General features: G+C 39.3%; 1 protein-coding gene across 1 annotated transcript; it reads right to left on the minus strand.

Moving 5' to 3' along the window:
- Positions 1 to 3,337: 3,337 nt before the first annotated feature.
- LOC149290657 (TBCC domain-containing protein 1-like) lies at positions 3,338 to 14,629 on the minus strand. The gene is made up of 6 exons (XM_089488559.1): positions 14,291 to 14,629; positions 10,155 to 10,310; positions 9,593 to 9,959; positions 8,900 to 9,086; positions 7,474 to 7,971; positions 3,338 to 3,467 (listed from the first exon to the last, which is right to left on the minus strand). The coding sequence occupies exons 1-6, from the start codon at positions 14,624 to 14,626 to the stop codon at positions 3,338 to 3,340; spliced, it is 1,674 nt and encodes a 557-aa protein (XP_089344685.1). The 5' UTR covers positions 14,627 to 14,629.
- Between the last annotated feature and the right edge of the window lie 1,923 nt (positions 14,630 to 16,552).

Genomic DNA, 16,552 nt, shown 5'->3' on the forward strand with positions numbered 1-16,552 from the left:
CTAGAATGATCCTGGATGCCAGTTGACCCTTAGTCTGCTGAAGCCTGTCTGTGCCCCCATACCTAGTATGTTGCCACTTGCATATTCCCCTACTAAGTCTGCTGCTGGCTGCATCCCCTCCGCCCAGTGTGCTTGTTCTCCCTCAATCTGCTGCCAGCCTGTTTCCACCTAGCTGTTCCCCCTAGTATACTACCACCTGCCCGCTCCCTCCCTTCCTGCTGCTACTCCCTGACTGTTCCCCTCAGATCTGTTACCATCTTTTTCTTCATGCCTGTTCTTCATTTGACTGCCTGTCCCACATCTGATCCCACCTGCCTGTTTCTGCCTGTCTCCCCCACAGCTGCTGCTTGCTTTTTTACCCTCCCAGTCTATGCCTGCCTGTTTATCTACCTGTATGCTTCCTTCCTATTCCCACCATCCATTTCTCCTCTTAATCTGCTGCTGCCTGGCTGTTGAAGTGAAGCGTGAAGTGAGAACAAAGTCAGTAGACTGGGGTAAAGAACAGGCAGGCGGAAGACTGTGAGGCTGAAGAGGCAGGTGGCAGTAGATGAGTGGAACAGTTAGGCAGCAGAGGAGGTAAGTGGCAGCAGAGTGGAGAAGAAACAAGCAAGCGACAGCAGAATAAGTAGAGGAAAAGGCAGGTGGCAACAGACTCGAAGGAAAGGCAGGAGTCAGCAAATTGGAAAGGAGAACAAATAGTCGATACCGCCAGAAAGAGATGGTACAGACAGAAGGCGGTACACTATGGGGGGGAAAAAGAGGGGCTAAAACAGATATTGGGGAAGTATACCGGGTGGGGAACAGGCAGACAGCAGCAGACTAGGAGGGGAAAAGAAAGATTAGGCAGTCAGGCAGGTAGCAGGAGACGAGAAGAGAACAGGCAGGTGGCAAAATGGTGGTGGGCAGGGGCAGGCCCCAGACTGGGAGGGAAACAGAGGAATAGATAGTCAACCAGCAGACCAGGGGAAATAAGCAGACAGCCCAGTAAATGGAGTATATGCAGCTGGCACCAGACTGTGGGAAGAGGCAGACAGGGTAGAAGAGTCAGGTGGCAGCAGATTGAAAAGGACAACAGGCAGGCAGTAACAGCAGACAAGTAGGGAACAGGCAGGAGTCAGTACACTGACAGCAGAGTGGAAGGAACAGGAAGTAAGCAGCAATGATTGGAAAAGGATGGCAAGAACAGGCAGGCAGCTTAGTGGAAAGGAAAAGGCCAGGAGACAACAGGGGTGTTTGATGGGGTTGAGGTAAAGGCTCTGTGTGGGCCAGTCAACTTCTTCCACACCATACAGACCATGTCTTTATCGACCTTGCTTTGTGCACTGGGACACAGTCATGCTGGAATAGAAAGGGCCTTCCCCAAACTGTTGCCACAAAGTTGGAAGCATAGCGTTGTCCAAAATGTTTTGGTATGTCCTCTTCAACATACCTCAGCAGACCTCACAATTGCTCTACTGGATGAATAGGCAGAAATTCCCACAAACAGTCCAACATTTTGTGGAAAGCCTGCCGACGAGAGTGGAAGCCGTTGTAGCTGCAAAGAAGGTGGTGGCAGGAGAGTGTTAAAAACTCCACTAGAACCTCACAGCCATAGCTATTTACAAGCAATGTTGAACAGTTCCTGTGACAGAATTACATTGCTGGCCAGACAGACCCTCCCCCCCCCCCAGAACTATGCAATCTCGTGGGCACTTGACCACATTCAGCCTGGGCATTTGAGCCATGGTTCCTCCTGTGGGGGAAGTGCGGGGGGTCACTGGAATAATGCAGGTTGAAATGTACAAAGACTATCTGCCCACACCATGGGAATCCCTTTTCATAATCATTGTTTCCTTGCACCTTAAGTTAGTTTTTAAATTGTTCTGGGTAAGTCTTGTTAATCTTGTGTGATGTAATTCAATTATGTTCTTATGTAATTGAGCCCTTTTGTTCCGTTGTTTAAAACCTGGTTGTTGTCTTTATGTTTCTGTGGATAAATATGCTATATTCTGTTCAATAAAATGTTCATTCTTGCTGTACTCAATTGAAGGTACTTATTGGGTACACATGGCAGGGTTCCAAGGTGTGCATGCTGACTGGTGCTGGAAGTGATTTTGAGGACAACAGGAGGATACATCTGGGTCATCTCAGTTACTTTTTAGGATAACAAATATTTTTCTTACAATATTTCTTATTTCAAAATCTGTGTCCTAAAACTTGGTTTCCTGAGTATATAAACTATATATTAGTGTACATTTATTTATTTTATTTATTATTACATTTAATTCAGTTTGATTCTATTAGCTCTTACCAAGTCTATTCATTGAAACAGTGACCTGTGAAAAATCCTTTTTAGAGCTCAATGAAACAAAAAAAAATTGTTAGAATGAAAAAATATGGTGAAGTCTTACAAATTGAATTTGTCTTCCATCATTGTATGCGAAGTTACCGAATAAGTCTGTATCATGGCTGAGGCTCTTTTTTAATGAACGTATTTCGCCTATAAGAAAATATACAACATAAAAATCTTAGTCTTTGAGAGGGGTTAATACAACATAACATTTAACTCATGTTTAATACTACATTTCATGTTGGTCTCGTTAATGCTGACATCACTAACGTTCAAGCTCTTTGAAGACACACCCACAACTCGCTTCCTTTTTTGCAACCTACATGTAGTTTTCTAAACTCAGCTGTAGAATTATCAGAATGACTTAAAATATACAATCCTATATGCACTACGTGCAAATAATTGAATGCAATTCTTTCATAAAGATGTGTTTAATTTTTTTTAAAATAAAGAAAAAAAAGTGCAAACAATTAAAAGTAAACGATGTCGCCAATTTGTAACCTCAATCGAGGAAAAATAAAACTTCACAGTTATTACGCCACATTTTCATTTGTAATATGCCAAACTATTTTGCATATTTTATTTAAAGTGTACAAAATGCAGACAGTAAGTATATAATTTTCTTTAGTGTTTATACTTTGACCTTCAAAATGTTTAAAAAATGTTTTTGTACCAATTTGCTGTATCATTTATAAACAAATTATATAAAAAAAAAAATAGGAAAAATATTTCATTTTGTAGCATCCCTTCTTAATGTGAATTAACCCCAGCACTAAGGGCGCTTGCTCTACGTAACATTATAGGGAAGCTGGTGGTAGTGACTCCCCTAACCTTAATTTTAGTCTTAAGGTGAAGGACCTGCTGAAAAAGAATGATCACAGACCATAGTTCACAAAAACATGGAGCTATATTAGAGCAGATTTATATAGGGGCCATGTAACAGACAAAGGAACTTGTCCCCTTTGACAAATCATTGGTTTACAAATGCGTACATAAAATTGGTCTAGATTATCCAGCAATCTGTTTAGCAATATCAGATGGTTGAACAAGGCTGTCCAGTTGATGTCTGTTTTCGGTGTTCTTTAACCATTCATTGAACTCATGTTCGACAAGAGCCTGGAACTGTCTCCTCTGTTCTCTGTAATTTAAAGAGAGTCGTTTCAATGTTCAAGTCATATGATTCCTTAGAAGTGGTTAATCTCAAATATTACATTTGGGAGTTTAATACAATAACCATACCTGTGTAATGTTTTTTACAGATTAAAATGCAAATACAAACTGTTATTTGAATTTGCACAATCACTGCTCTACTTTAAGATATTTCTCTTTCTGAATATTGCCGCTCCTCAAATTATTACTAATATCAATTCGTTTTTACATAACATTTTAGACAAGTGCACAGTAGTAATTTTTATGTGTTCTAACCCTGAACCTAATCTACTAGACAAAACACCCCAATTGCATATCATAAGACCTTGTGGGATGCAATGGCATGGCTTAGTCTTAATCACCCAGACACTGACTAATGAAAGTCTATGGAGGAAATGATTTCATTAGACATCTTTACCAGCATGAATCAACTCAATAGGGTGCCTGATCATGGAAGGTAAACCAAAACATCACACATATTAACTTCCAATAAGATCAAACCTTGTTTTTTCGTACTAAACTTCATAATTGTACATAGCACTGTATTTTCATGTTTTTCTCTTTTTTTGTGTGCCTACTTAACCAAAAACAAGAAGGGCTTTCTTAAGATATCAACTTTTTATCATATCACCTAATTTCCTATAAAAAAAAAAAGTGTTGGATTAAAAAACCCTCACTTTTATTTGAAAAAAATGTTACTCGTCTACAAAAGCAAATGAAAAAAGCTGCTAAATAGTTTCTACTATTTGTCATGAGTTTAGAAATATCCAATGTTTTTATGCTTTTTTGCATGTTATAGGGCAAAAAGTAGTGTTTTGCTACTTCAAAAGAGTTTTCCCCAAATCTGGTAATTGTGTCCCTGTGTCCTATCTGGGACATCTTTGAACCCAGCCAATTCAATTTAGTCCCATGAAATCATATATTTTTTTAAACTAGACCCCCAGAGGAATTTCAAATGCTGGTATTTTAACTCTTTTCATGAACTAACTACTACCATCCTTTCTCAAACTTTGTGTAATGTACTTTGTGGGTTTTTCCCCCACACAAATTGTACTTCAGGTTTTAAATTGGCAGCTCTTGGTATATGTGACTTCATAACACCTCAATATGCGTTCAGCAACATCTCCTCAGTACAGGGATACCACCCATGCACAGGTTTGTCAGGTAACAATTGGAATTTTCACATCTGGTCCTTCAGCCAGCCGATTTACCATCAAACCCATACATTTCTTTAATGGGCGACACCATCTTGCGAGAGGCAAATGCTGAATGCCTCGCTATCAAGGCATTTCAGCGACACCATTTGAAGTGGAGTGTTGAACTCCTCCTAAGCCCTGTTAAATCAGGCCTCCGCCCCCATATTATATATGGCAGATGTTGATGACTGGGGGAGGGGCCACTGCTGCAGATTACGGCTTTTTAATACTTCTGGAATAAAGGGTTTGGGGGATAGTAAACGGGGGGAGGGGTTATAATTTTTACATGTGGTGGTAGGGACAGGGGATGCAAGGACTTTCCTTTTTCTTAACTTTCTATCAATACAATTTGAATAGAGATCCCTTTACAGGATCTCTCTCAAGTGTATACCAGTAATCTCACAATGGCATCACTTAGCTCACTGTATTGGTTATGTTTATTTTTAATACTTTGAAGAAGAAACTGATCATTAAGCAAGTCTACATACACCTGCATGTGATCGGCCAGCATAGGAAAGGGGGGTTCAATCAGATATGCCAGCAGGATCTAAACAGACCCTGCAAGGAATTTCCTTTGCTTCAGTGACCTTCTGCTTGAGGCCAGCACCGACATCTCTCAGTAGGGAATGCAAGATCACGCAAGCACTGTTACAAAATGATCGGCAGGCATGCAAGCAGGCTTCTGCTGACATGGGGAATGCAGGCTGTCAACCGAGGAAAACACAGGATGTACAAGTATTTCCTAAGGGTAATCTTGACACACTTTTTTGAGGACTTAGCTGTACGTCCATAGGGTAAGGTAGGAGTTAAATGTGCATGCAGTCCATTTTGCTAGTGCATGTATTTAGTTCAGGAACATAATTTAGATGAATTCTGAATTTACTAAAATATCTATTTCAGACAGTGGCAGACTTGAGTGCAGTGAGTTAATCTTTGATATATTTTCATATTTTTTTGAAAAGCGTTCTCAGGAGGGTCTGGTGAGACCACTTGCAGGTTGCATACAGGTACTGCATTCAACCATCAATGGAGCCGAGCTTTCTAATCACAATGTGATTAGTAAAATAAAATAGTAAAATGTAAAGTAATTTCCCACTGATGTTAGGGGAACCCTCAAGTTCCAAATTAAAAAAAAAAAAAATAGGCAAAAAAAAAATAATTATATAATATAGAATTTTATGAGCAAGTCCTAAAATTAGCTCTTTAGCTTAAAACAATTCTCGCATGGAAAGAGTTAAAATTCTGGCACGTTAAATGCCATTGGGGTGTCTACTTTTTAAAAAAAATGTATGATTTGATGGGGTAAATTAAATTGGCCAGGTTCAACAATGTCCCATATAACACCGGGGGAAGGATGACCAGGAGCTGTAAATTCATACCTAGAGTACCGTGTGTGTGGGGGGGAATACACACCAAAAAATAGCACATGGGGGGAAAATTACCAGATTTGGAAAAAATTGCAAAACGCTACAAGTAAGTGCAGAACAAAGCAAAAAAAAACACATGAAAACATAGTTTTCTCAGAACTCAGAACAAATAGTAGAATCTATTTAGCAGGTTTTTTCCATTAACTTTTATAGACGAGTAAAAGATTTTTTCGAGTAAAAATAAAATTTCTACATTTTTCACATGCATGCCTCTAATTGTTAACCATATTTGCATGCGCCTACCCAGAATCCCTTGTGGTTGTCAAAGCATCATGAGATTTCTGAGGGAAAAACAAGCCTTCTGGCTTGTCTGGTGTCTGTAGATGAGTGTTTAATAATACTTCTACTACCCCTTAAATTTAATTGGAAGGGTTTCCATCACCTTTTACCCACCATAACTTATATAATGGTAAATTTTTCACTATATTTTATACTTATTTTTATAGTAAATAATATGATAAACAAAACAACGACATCTAAAGAAAGCCCTTCTTGTCCTGAAAACAATATAACACCTGTGTGGGTTCAGTAAACGGGATATAGAATAAAATTGCAGCTCAACACGAGCAGCACAGAAATGTTAACGAAGGGTACAAAAAATGAAATCAGCCATTGTCACGAAGGGGTTAAATATAGGAGGCAGCGCTGAAAGAAAGCATAGAAGGCAGCAGCAGAAAATTAGCCGGGGCTCTGAAAACTACAATAATGTGCATTGAAAACATAACATGTTATGTTCTAAAATCAATGGTACATTTTCAGCTTGGGGTTTATCCTGGTGAAGTAATTAAGTAACACTCAATCTTCACTCACACTAAACAAAGGCTACAGACTCAATGACAGCATCAAACATTAAGACTATTATACCTCGGTAGCAATTGGGGTAAAATTTCAGTACTGCAGTAGAAGTTCAACAACATTTGAGGTGCAATGTTTTGCCCTGTCCTGTACTAGACTAGGCTCCTTTTTAATTACATTTTCATATGAAAGAATACATTTTGTAGACCAGGAGCTGATATCTAAACCACTAACCAATCATATCTTCTCACCAACATGGCCCCCTTCTGGTGTAATCATGACGTGTTGTCCTCCCTTTGCACCTCCTGCCTTACAAGTTTTTTCCTCCCTATTTTACACACAAACTGGATGGATCTTAATTACCAAGTGGGCACATATACCAAACAGCCAGTCTCCTAGAATCCTTTTCACCTTTTTTGTATCTTGTGCGTCACCTGTTATTCTTCTAGATGGGTACTGGCATGGAAATCTATGCCTGCTGTATTAGGTTGTCAGTATCTGACTTGAGTTTCTTAAACATATTACACACATTTTACTTAGTTTAAAGGAACCCCTTTAAAACAAGGACTTAATTTACCTTGTTAATCCAGCTTCTTTAACAGCTTTCTGCCACATGTGCACCTTTTGTTCTCTTTGCAGAATAGATTTAAGAAAAGCTGGAGGGAGGCCTCCAGGAATTTCAGTTGTGTCACCTTCCATTTCAAAAGGTACAACAAACGTATAAAATTCTCGTGATGAAAGCAGTCTCCAGGTTTTTTCGTCACTGTTATCCGCACAAAGGCAAAGAGGCCTGTCCCAATAATTAGGCAATGTAGCTAACCCGGTCTGTCCCATATGATCTTCAAGCATTGGATAATGTGTATGATATGGAGCAAATATCACACCCTGATTGCCAGAGAAGATTAGAGGTCTAGTGGGAGTCAGTATATGAAAAGTACAATTGGTGGTGGACAAGAGAGACAGACGGTGACAAACGGCAATGACCTTCAAATTTTCACACATTTGTACATGAAGAGAGCACTGAACTGGGCCCAAGATGATCGTACTGTTATGGCATTTCTCAATTGTTACCGATCTGCAAAAATTTAAAACAAGATGCAAAATGTTAAAAACAGAGTTCTGTCGAGCCTTGTTACCCAATTTCATTAGGGATTATTCCACAAACAATACGCAAAATGAAGTGTTGCACATGCCTATAGAATCTTCAAAAGTGTTGGATATTTTCAAGTGACTGTTATAAAACGAGTACAGGATTCATGGAAGACACACAGTATAAAATATTAAAGTATCACTGCTTGGTCTTAAGAATGCTGCGTTACCTAACAAACATCTCAGTAATCAAAACTGTTATATTATGCATAATACATCTGATGGCAGTTTTGAATATATTTGCAGTAAGTTATTTCAGTCTACCTGATGTGAGCCTCTGTTCACTTACTCAGATGTATCATATTCCCTCACATTCCCTGTATTCTGCAGCAGTGAAAGCATTGTTTATAAAAGGTGTTATATGAGCGGCAAACCAGGGGGTAGCTAGGAAAGAGGAGACAGTATATAGAGGTGTAAATCTAATAGTTGAGATCTTGCAAGCTTGTCATAGTGTGTATATGGCAAGCTTTCAAGATCTCAACTGGAAGAGATTTACACCTCTATATACTGTGTCTATCCTATGTCGTAGCTAAACCCTTCCTTTTTATGCTCAGGTACGCCCTGGCCAAAACATAGCTTGCTCATTCAAAATTTTAAAACTGGCATATTTCCATTGCCTAGAAACAATCTGCTGGGTAGGCAGATGTTTGGAGCGGACAGTATTCAACTAAAGCTACAGAGGGACAATATTGTTTCAGAAACAACATTCTTAATGGGTTATTTTGACATTGTCAGCATTAATAGTAAACGCTTATCTTCATAGACTACCTGCAGTGTACATTATTAGCTTTTACTAGTACATCTTTTTATGTGTGTATGTATATGACGTTTAGAAATGAAATGAACAGGCTTACCTCAGTGGAGAAAGTAGGTATATGTAGGATTCATTGCAGCGGTGAATTTTAACACGAGAATCCACTAGCGTTTCTGAACTTTTAGCCAAGGTTTGTTTATAGATCTGACTCATAATAACCATACGATAGCTATGAGGAACCTTGTATGTGTTGCAGGCGACTTTTACCCTTTTATTTGATCCTTCAACTGAAATATAATAAATATGGTATAGTTTACAACATCTTATTTTACTTCCTCTACAACAAAAACGTATGCAGTTTCTTGAAAGTCTACCAGACCCCAACAGTGATGGATTTATATTTAATTTTATATTTATAGTAGAATACGCTAATAGAGATTGTATTTAATACATGTAAATACAATGTTCTAGAATCCCACCCAATCTAGAAAGAAGACAATCACCCAAGGGCTTCAGATCTATAAAAAATATAAGTTAATCACAAACACTAATCAAAAAAAATATAATATTTATTAAACCACAGAAGACAGCTTTTAAAGGTAAGTACTGTTTTAAGTGGTCTATATAATGTATGTGTGCGTACATATTTATATGTATATGCTTTTAGGCAAGGATAGCACTTTTACTTCTAGTAGAGATATTCCTGTGAGCTACCTACGATCTTAAGAATACGGCTGCTGAGTATACTCCAAACAATCTCCGTCAGCAGGGGAAATATGTTAATTGCTCTTACCTTGATATGCCCATGCCAGCTTTCTTCCAGATTTGATACATGCCGACATCCCAAATGGGTTCACTATAAGACACTCCTTTATCCATGCTTGCAGTTTTTGCAGTAAAAAGGTATTGGAGGTCCGTGAGTATCCACTTCTATGTTGCATTGGTTGCCAGATAGCCAAATCCAGAAAAGGATGGATAGTTCTGTTCTTATCCACTGTTCCCTCAATAAGGAAGCCTATGGCTTGGACAGCTTCAAGGGACACCAAGCTACAATGGCTGGACTGGGATGATTTAGTAAGTTGCTCAGGTTCCAAGAGTAACTCAAGGAGACTGGATATATGATTTTGCATGAACGTATGGTGACTATAATCATCCCAGTTCTGTTAAAAGAAAGTAAACAAAACAAACAAAAAAACCTATTAGCTCACCCCTCCGAAGTAGACACATCGTGAATAATGAAGAAAAATTTTTTTTTTCATGTTAAAACAAAAGCATATGTCCCCAAAATTCTTGAATAATCTTGTTTGGTCATTAAATGGGCCATTTCCCAGTTTCACAGAAACCTAAGATAGTACCTTGTTGTGGAAACCTGACTGACCAGCAAAATCAGGAGCTGGGGATCGGGGTCTCGGGCTGGGCCATTCCTCTCCAATTAATGAAGTTCGCAAAGAGACTTTATTTATCTGCTGAATGTACAGGAAAAGCAGAAACTGCAAAGTATCAACGGAGAGCTGTTAAAAAAAAAGAAAGAAAAACAAGGGTTTTCATGAAGTAGTTGCTTACAAAAACCCAGAGCAATATTTAGTACATATTTTGTATAACTTCCTACTAGAATTCAAGGGAATATTTACAATATAGCAAAAGGGGCTTCACTTGCAGCCTACTTGCTGTTTCATGTATACATCTGCATGCACTGTACATCAGGAACACAATGTTTACAATGATAGGTGAGGAACCCTACACTACAGCTAAAGTATTTGCATAGACACAAATGATGTATGAACATTGATGTGTAATTTTACAGAATCAGCAAGAAGCTTATTTTATAGAAGCTGTGTGGCTCTCCACTTGTATATAAAAGAGGAGGGTCAGAGTTCTTTGCCAACAGCCTACTATCATAGTAGCTAAGAAACTTTGTACAGGTAGGCACTGTGATGCTCGTGCATATATGGACAATATGTTTAACCCCTTCGCGACCTTTGCCGGTTCAGGACCGTCATGACATGAAGGTCACTAAATGACCTTTGACGGTCCTGAACCGTCAAAAAGTAAAATAAGCTTAGAAAGTGATCAACGATCACTTTCTTCGCTTAAACGGCGTTACTGTAATGCCTCGATGTCGAGGCATTCAGTAACGCCGAGATCGGCATCGGGGGCCATGTCTGGCCCCTCCCCGAGGCGTCAACAGCCGCCATACATTGTATGGCGGCGGACGCCCGTTTTAAAAGCGTTTAGGAGGCGATCAACGATCGCCTCTTAAACTTAAATGGTGTCGCTGGAATGCCTCGATCAGGAGGCATCCAGCGACACCAAACACTTACCTCTGGGTGGGCTGTGACCACTCCGGAGAGCGGTCACAGCCGCAGCTGCCGGTGTTCTTCGCCATCAACAAGATGGCGGCCGCCCTGTAAAAGAAACAACCAAGTTTTTAAAGTTCGCTAGATGGTCTAGAGAACTCTGGCTCCACTTGCAGGTTGAATACAGGTACTGCATTCAACCATGCAAGTCAATGGAGCCCAGCTTTCTAATCACAATGTGATTAGTAAAATATTAAAAAAAAAAAAAAAAAAAATATGGAAAAAATTAAAAGTGCTAACATTTAAAAATAATTATGCAGTGATGTCACTAGATGAACCATCCAGCAAAATGTGTAAAAAAATATATAAAAAAAAAAAAAGTATTAAAAAAATAAAATAAAAAAAATAAAGTTTATTATTTTGAGCAAGTGCTAAAATTTCTCAAAAATCTCAACAAAGAGTTAAAATAAAAGCACTTCAAATACCCAAGGGGTGTCTAATATATAAAAAAATGGCTGATGGGGTAAATTGGAGTGGCTGAGCTCAAAGATAGGGCATAGGTACAGACTTTCCAAAATGGACAAAAAAAGCGCACTTCCCAAATGTGGCATTTTAAATCTCAAACAACCCGACAAACCCATGCATGTCGGGTATCACTGCACTCAGGAGATGTTCCTGAACACATATTGGGGGGTTGTTTGACAGTGGCATATACCAGGACCTGTATATCTATAACTAAAGTACAATTTGTGTGAAAAAAAAAATTACCATTACAAAGTTTGACAAAGTGTAGTTGTATAATTGGTGCATGGAAAGGGTTAAAATAACAGCATTTGGAATACCCTGGGGTGTCTAGTTTTCAAAAATATATGGTTTGAATGGGTTAAATTGAGTTAACCGGCTTCAAAGATGTTCCAAAGAGGAGATGGAGGCAGAATGACCAGATTTGTTAAAAAAGATTTGGAAATCATAAAACGCTGCTTGTACTTATTGCCCTATAACTTACAAAAAACAGCAAAAAAACATAAAAACATTGGGTATTTCTAAACTCAGGACAAGTAGTAGAATCTATTTAGCTAGTTTTTTTACTTGCTTTTTTAGGTGAGTAAAAGATTTTTCAAATAAAAGTCATAACGTGGTTTTTTTCAATTTTTCACCATGTTTTTTTTATAGTAAATAAGATGATACGATCAAAATAATATCTGAAGAAAGTCCATCTTGTCCTGAAAAAAACAATATATAACTTATGTGGGTACACTAAATGGGTGAGGAGAAAATTACAGCTGAACACAAGCACCACAAAAGTGTCAAAACAGCCTCGGTCCCACAGGGTACAAAATGAAAAATGAGCCCGGTCCTTAAGGGGTTAAATATATGTAGCTGCCGTCCCCCCCCCCCCCCCCCCCCCCCCCGCAGCTATAATAGCTTTCACTCTTCTCTTCTGGGAAGCCTTTCCAAAAGATTATGGAGCGTTTCTGTGGGAATTTTTGCCCATTCATCCAGTAGAGCATTTGTGAGGTCCAAAGGTGGGGACCAATGACATATCAATGTCTTTGTATTTAGAATGCAATGTAAATATAAAAGAATAAAAGTCAGTGTTGGTGTCCCAATATTTTTGTCCATATAGTGCATGTGGGAATGTCTCTGATTTTTTTGTGGTTGTGCCTCTAAACCCTTTAAGTTGTGATAGTCAGGGCATAACTTCCCATCCACGGACCGGGCCAATTTCCTGAGTTTTGCTACATTTTCATTTAGGTGAAAAACCTATACACAGTTTACACTTTAACTAAGGAGACCTATACAATGTTTTTCTCCCAGACATGTGAATATATTTTGATAGCTAGTTTAGGGTAATCCATCCACCCTATCACATGATATAGAACTAAAAAAACAGGGGAGGGGGGACAGCTTTCCCCCCCATTATCATTAAACCGTAAATTTCACTTAAACTGATTAAGAGCCACCACCCCTGTAGTGAACACATCTAAACTGCATATGCAGCCCTCAGTAGCCAATCAACAGCCTCCAATATCAGAGAAATATATTGCAACTGTAGCATGTAGTTGCCAATCAAGCCCATTTGGAGTAACTATGTACCCCATAAGTAACTGGCTTTATCTGATAAATACTAGGTTATTTCCGGACAGTCAGCTAGATAACTTTTATTTAGCTTTGCGGGAGCAAAAGCTTTCTTTCCGTAACAGTTTCCCTAGATTTGTATATGTTCCCCTTCAATATGATGCCTTGGATTGCAACAGACCGGATTTTAAGGCTAAATTGAGGTTTGACTGTCTCTTCTGTGTTCCAGACTTTTAGAAATGAAGTCATCCCACCGAGTGGCCAAGAGCTTCCTAATGTGCTCCAGCACTAAAATTTACATTAGATCTTCTTCTGTTAAGCAGGGCAATTATCATTGGGTCCAACATCCAGATACTGCAAGTACAATACTCAGATACAACAGGTCCCATCCCAATATCCTGCTATCATAATACACTCTGCATACCTTCCATCGGCTTCTTCTTGATGCAGACATAATGGTATCTCCAGTAGATATTCCACATCACTTGCATTCTCTACATGCCATTTCTGGCTTTTAAATTAAAGGATCACTTGGAAAGATAGAGGTTTTACTACATTATTGCTGTTCTAAGTGTTCCCTAAGATTATTTATTAATGGAATTGCCCATTTTACAAACTCACAATGATTCCTTCCTGAAGATTTAATAATGTAAAACAACAATCAAAGCTTTTTTCATTTCTGTGGAATTATTTCCACTAGCCAGAGCTGCACCATTTGAAGCATAATGTAACTTATAGAGATCATTGAAATATAGCACATATAATGGGTACGTGCAATAAACTTTTACAAGCCTTGTTTACACGGTTCCTTGGATCAATCCTGCTTGGTAGATTTTAAGCGTACAGAATTATAATACGTTAAAAAAACGTAGTGAAATCAAATTAGCAGTGTGCTGCGGACACTGAGTTCCCAGCCAAGTACAGGGGCTAAATAACATTGACTACTACATGGTATGACTAGCTGCTACAATCTGGTCCTTGTACTGGTCTCTATTATTATTATTATTATTATTATATTATTCTTGCCTCCTAGCCAAATAAATGATGCTGGTCCCTAAAATGTTATTTTTGGCTCCTAAGCAGTACCCAGGTCTAGCCAGCACTGTGCATATCACCTTGCTCCTTGCTTTCTCATACTCTTCCACAGAGGTGCAGCTGGAGGCGACTTCAGCCCACTCCAGACTCTTAGGTGCACTGCGCTCCGACAAGTTATGAAACACCTCAAAGTAAAGCCAGGCCGTCTCTTCCACCAGCTGCAGTTTGCCACACGCAATATGTCGCCACATACTCCAGCAAAGCCTGGGATAGCATCCTTCTCCGGACCGGGTACGAACATAGGTAGCCATCTTCCGTAGGTAATGCATGCTAAACTTAGCAGGGGGAGGATGAGGTAATGCACCTACAAGAAACGGGTCAGTCTTCGCCCACAAGTGTACTCTATATTTCTCCATCTTCGAAACAACAAGTCTTCTAAAGCTTAACTCGGTATAAAATGTCTTCACTACTTCTGCGCTTGGCATTCGATACCGAGTCTCGCACTTCACTACGTCACATCTCGCGCCCCATCAATCGGAATAACCGCTAGCAGCAAAGAAAAGCGGTACTAAGGAAACCCAAGCGAGTGGGCGGGCTCAGGGACTAGGACATCCTGGACAAGACGATAAGGAAATGGCAATTTTTTGAAGCAAACTGTCAGCCATCTTGCATATGGAATAAGTGGGGCGGGAAGATCATACGGTAGCAACCAGTAACCTATACGCTTCAAGTGATACGTTGATTTCAGAGGCTATCGTGAATCCAGGATTTTTTTTAAAATAACTTTATTTCTACTCCGCTTTGACAGAATTAGCAACCTGCGGGTTAACTAGAATCTGGGGGTTGTAGTCTTGCACTTATTGTAATATTTGCCAACAAGGGAGTAACAAATCTGTCAGCTTCTTCTACAGTAGCTTTTATTCTTACATCCCAGTTCGCTGAGAGTATTGTTACCTAAGGCCCACTTACTTTCTGTTCAATTTGTTAAAATGTATTTGCTTCTGTCTGTATTGCCATAATATACTTATTATTTGTCCCAACTAATAGAACATGGTTACAGCTAGAGATGATCACTGTAATAATAAAAACAATGCTTTGTCTCTACTACTAATGTCATCTTGTGATACACACGGCTAGCACACGTGTGTGTGGTATTTTTCCAGGTAAATTAGAAGATGTTGGTTAAACCCTTGTTTATATAACAAAAATAACTATATTCAAAAATGTACTTGCATGTGTTTGATTGACAGGTAAAACAGGGGACGTTATATTCTCATATTTTCCTCCCCGGGTGTCCCTCAGAATGTTAGCGGGGTATGAGTGTATTACAATAATACCTGAAACAGCCGCGAGCTCCACTGTATGAGCTCCACAGTGGTAAGCTGCAGGCCAGCACTAGGCGGACCTTTCTTTTCCATATCATATATTTACTATTCCCTGGTTACTGGAGCGGTTTCCAATGTCCAAATGTCAAAGGCCACCCTACTGTATCACCCACCATTAAAATCCTTAAAAGACTCTTTACTAAACAACTGCATGCAACCTCTCTCTGCCCTTTATTTCCACTTTCACATAACCCAGAATTTCCCAGGGTTGGAGAGGAGTTGCATCAAGATATTTATTCCCAAACATCACCATAGTTTGAATACTTATCAGGTCCTTCAGGGATCTGCTCTAAAGCCGCTTTTAGAACTAGTGCAAGAACCACACACACGCCCATGCTCAATTTTTCTACTCTCAGCTTGAACACTTTGTGTCATTGCTGGTTGGAGATCCACAGGTAACGAGACCTACCACTCCCTTGGAGTCCTTATGTGTTCGGGGTGCTGATGCCACTCATCTTTTGTCCAGGCTATATTCCATACTGCTAGATGCAGAATCTGTCACCAAGCCCTTCTAAGTGGGACTATGGGAGAGAGATCTGGGAAGGAATTTCAATGCAGAGGAATATGACAAAATCTTATTGTTAACTCATAAGGGCTCCGTATCAAGTAATATACAAGAATCTACATACAAATCCTTAAGCCATTGGTATAAGGTCCCAATTGATTTTTACTGCTTTGTGCCTCAGGTTCCTCTGAATTATTGGAGATGTAGTGAAGAGGAGGGCTCATATATTCACATATGGTGGAGGTGTCCACTTATCCACCCTTTCTTGGACACAATTGGGGCCATTATACATGAGGTAGATGATCCAAGTTTCCAGGGCTCCCCTGAATCTATTTTATTGCCCTTTGGCAAATATAAACATTCCCTAACATCCATCTAATCAATGCAGCCAAATCAACAATGCACAATTATTTTGTACTCTCTGTTATTTTGATGATAATTTAAAAGATGCT

Source organism: Sceloporus occidentalis, unplaced genomic scaffold, assembly GCF_023333645.1.
Source record: "Sceloporus occidentalis isolate IW3139 unplaced genomic scaffold, rSceOcc1.0.p SCAF_38, whole genome shotgun sequence".
Classification (NCBI taxonomy): Eukaryota; Metazoa; Chordata; class Lepidosauria; order Squamata; family Phrynosomatidae; genus Sceloporus; species Sceloporus occidentalis.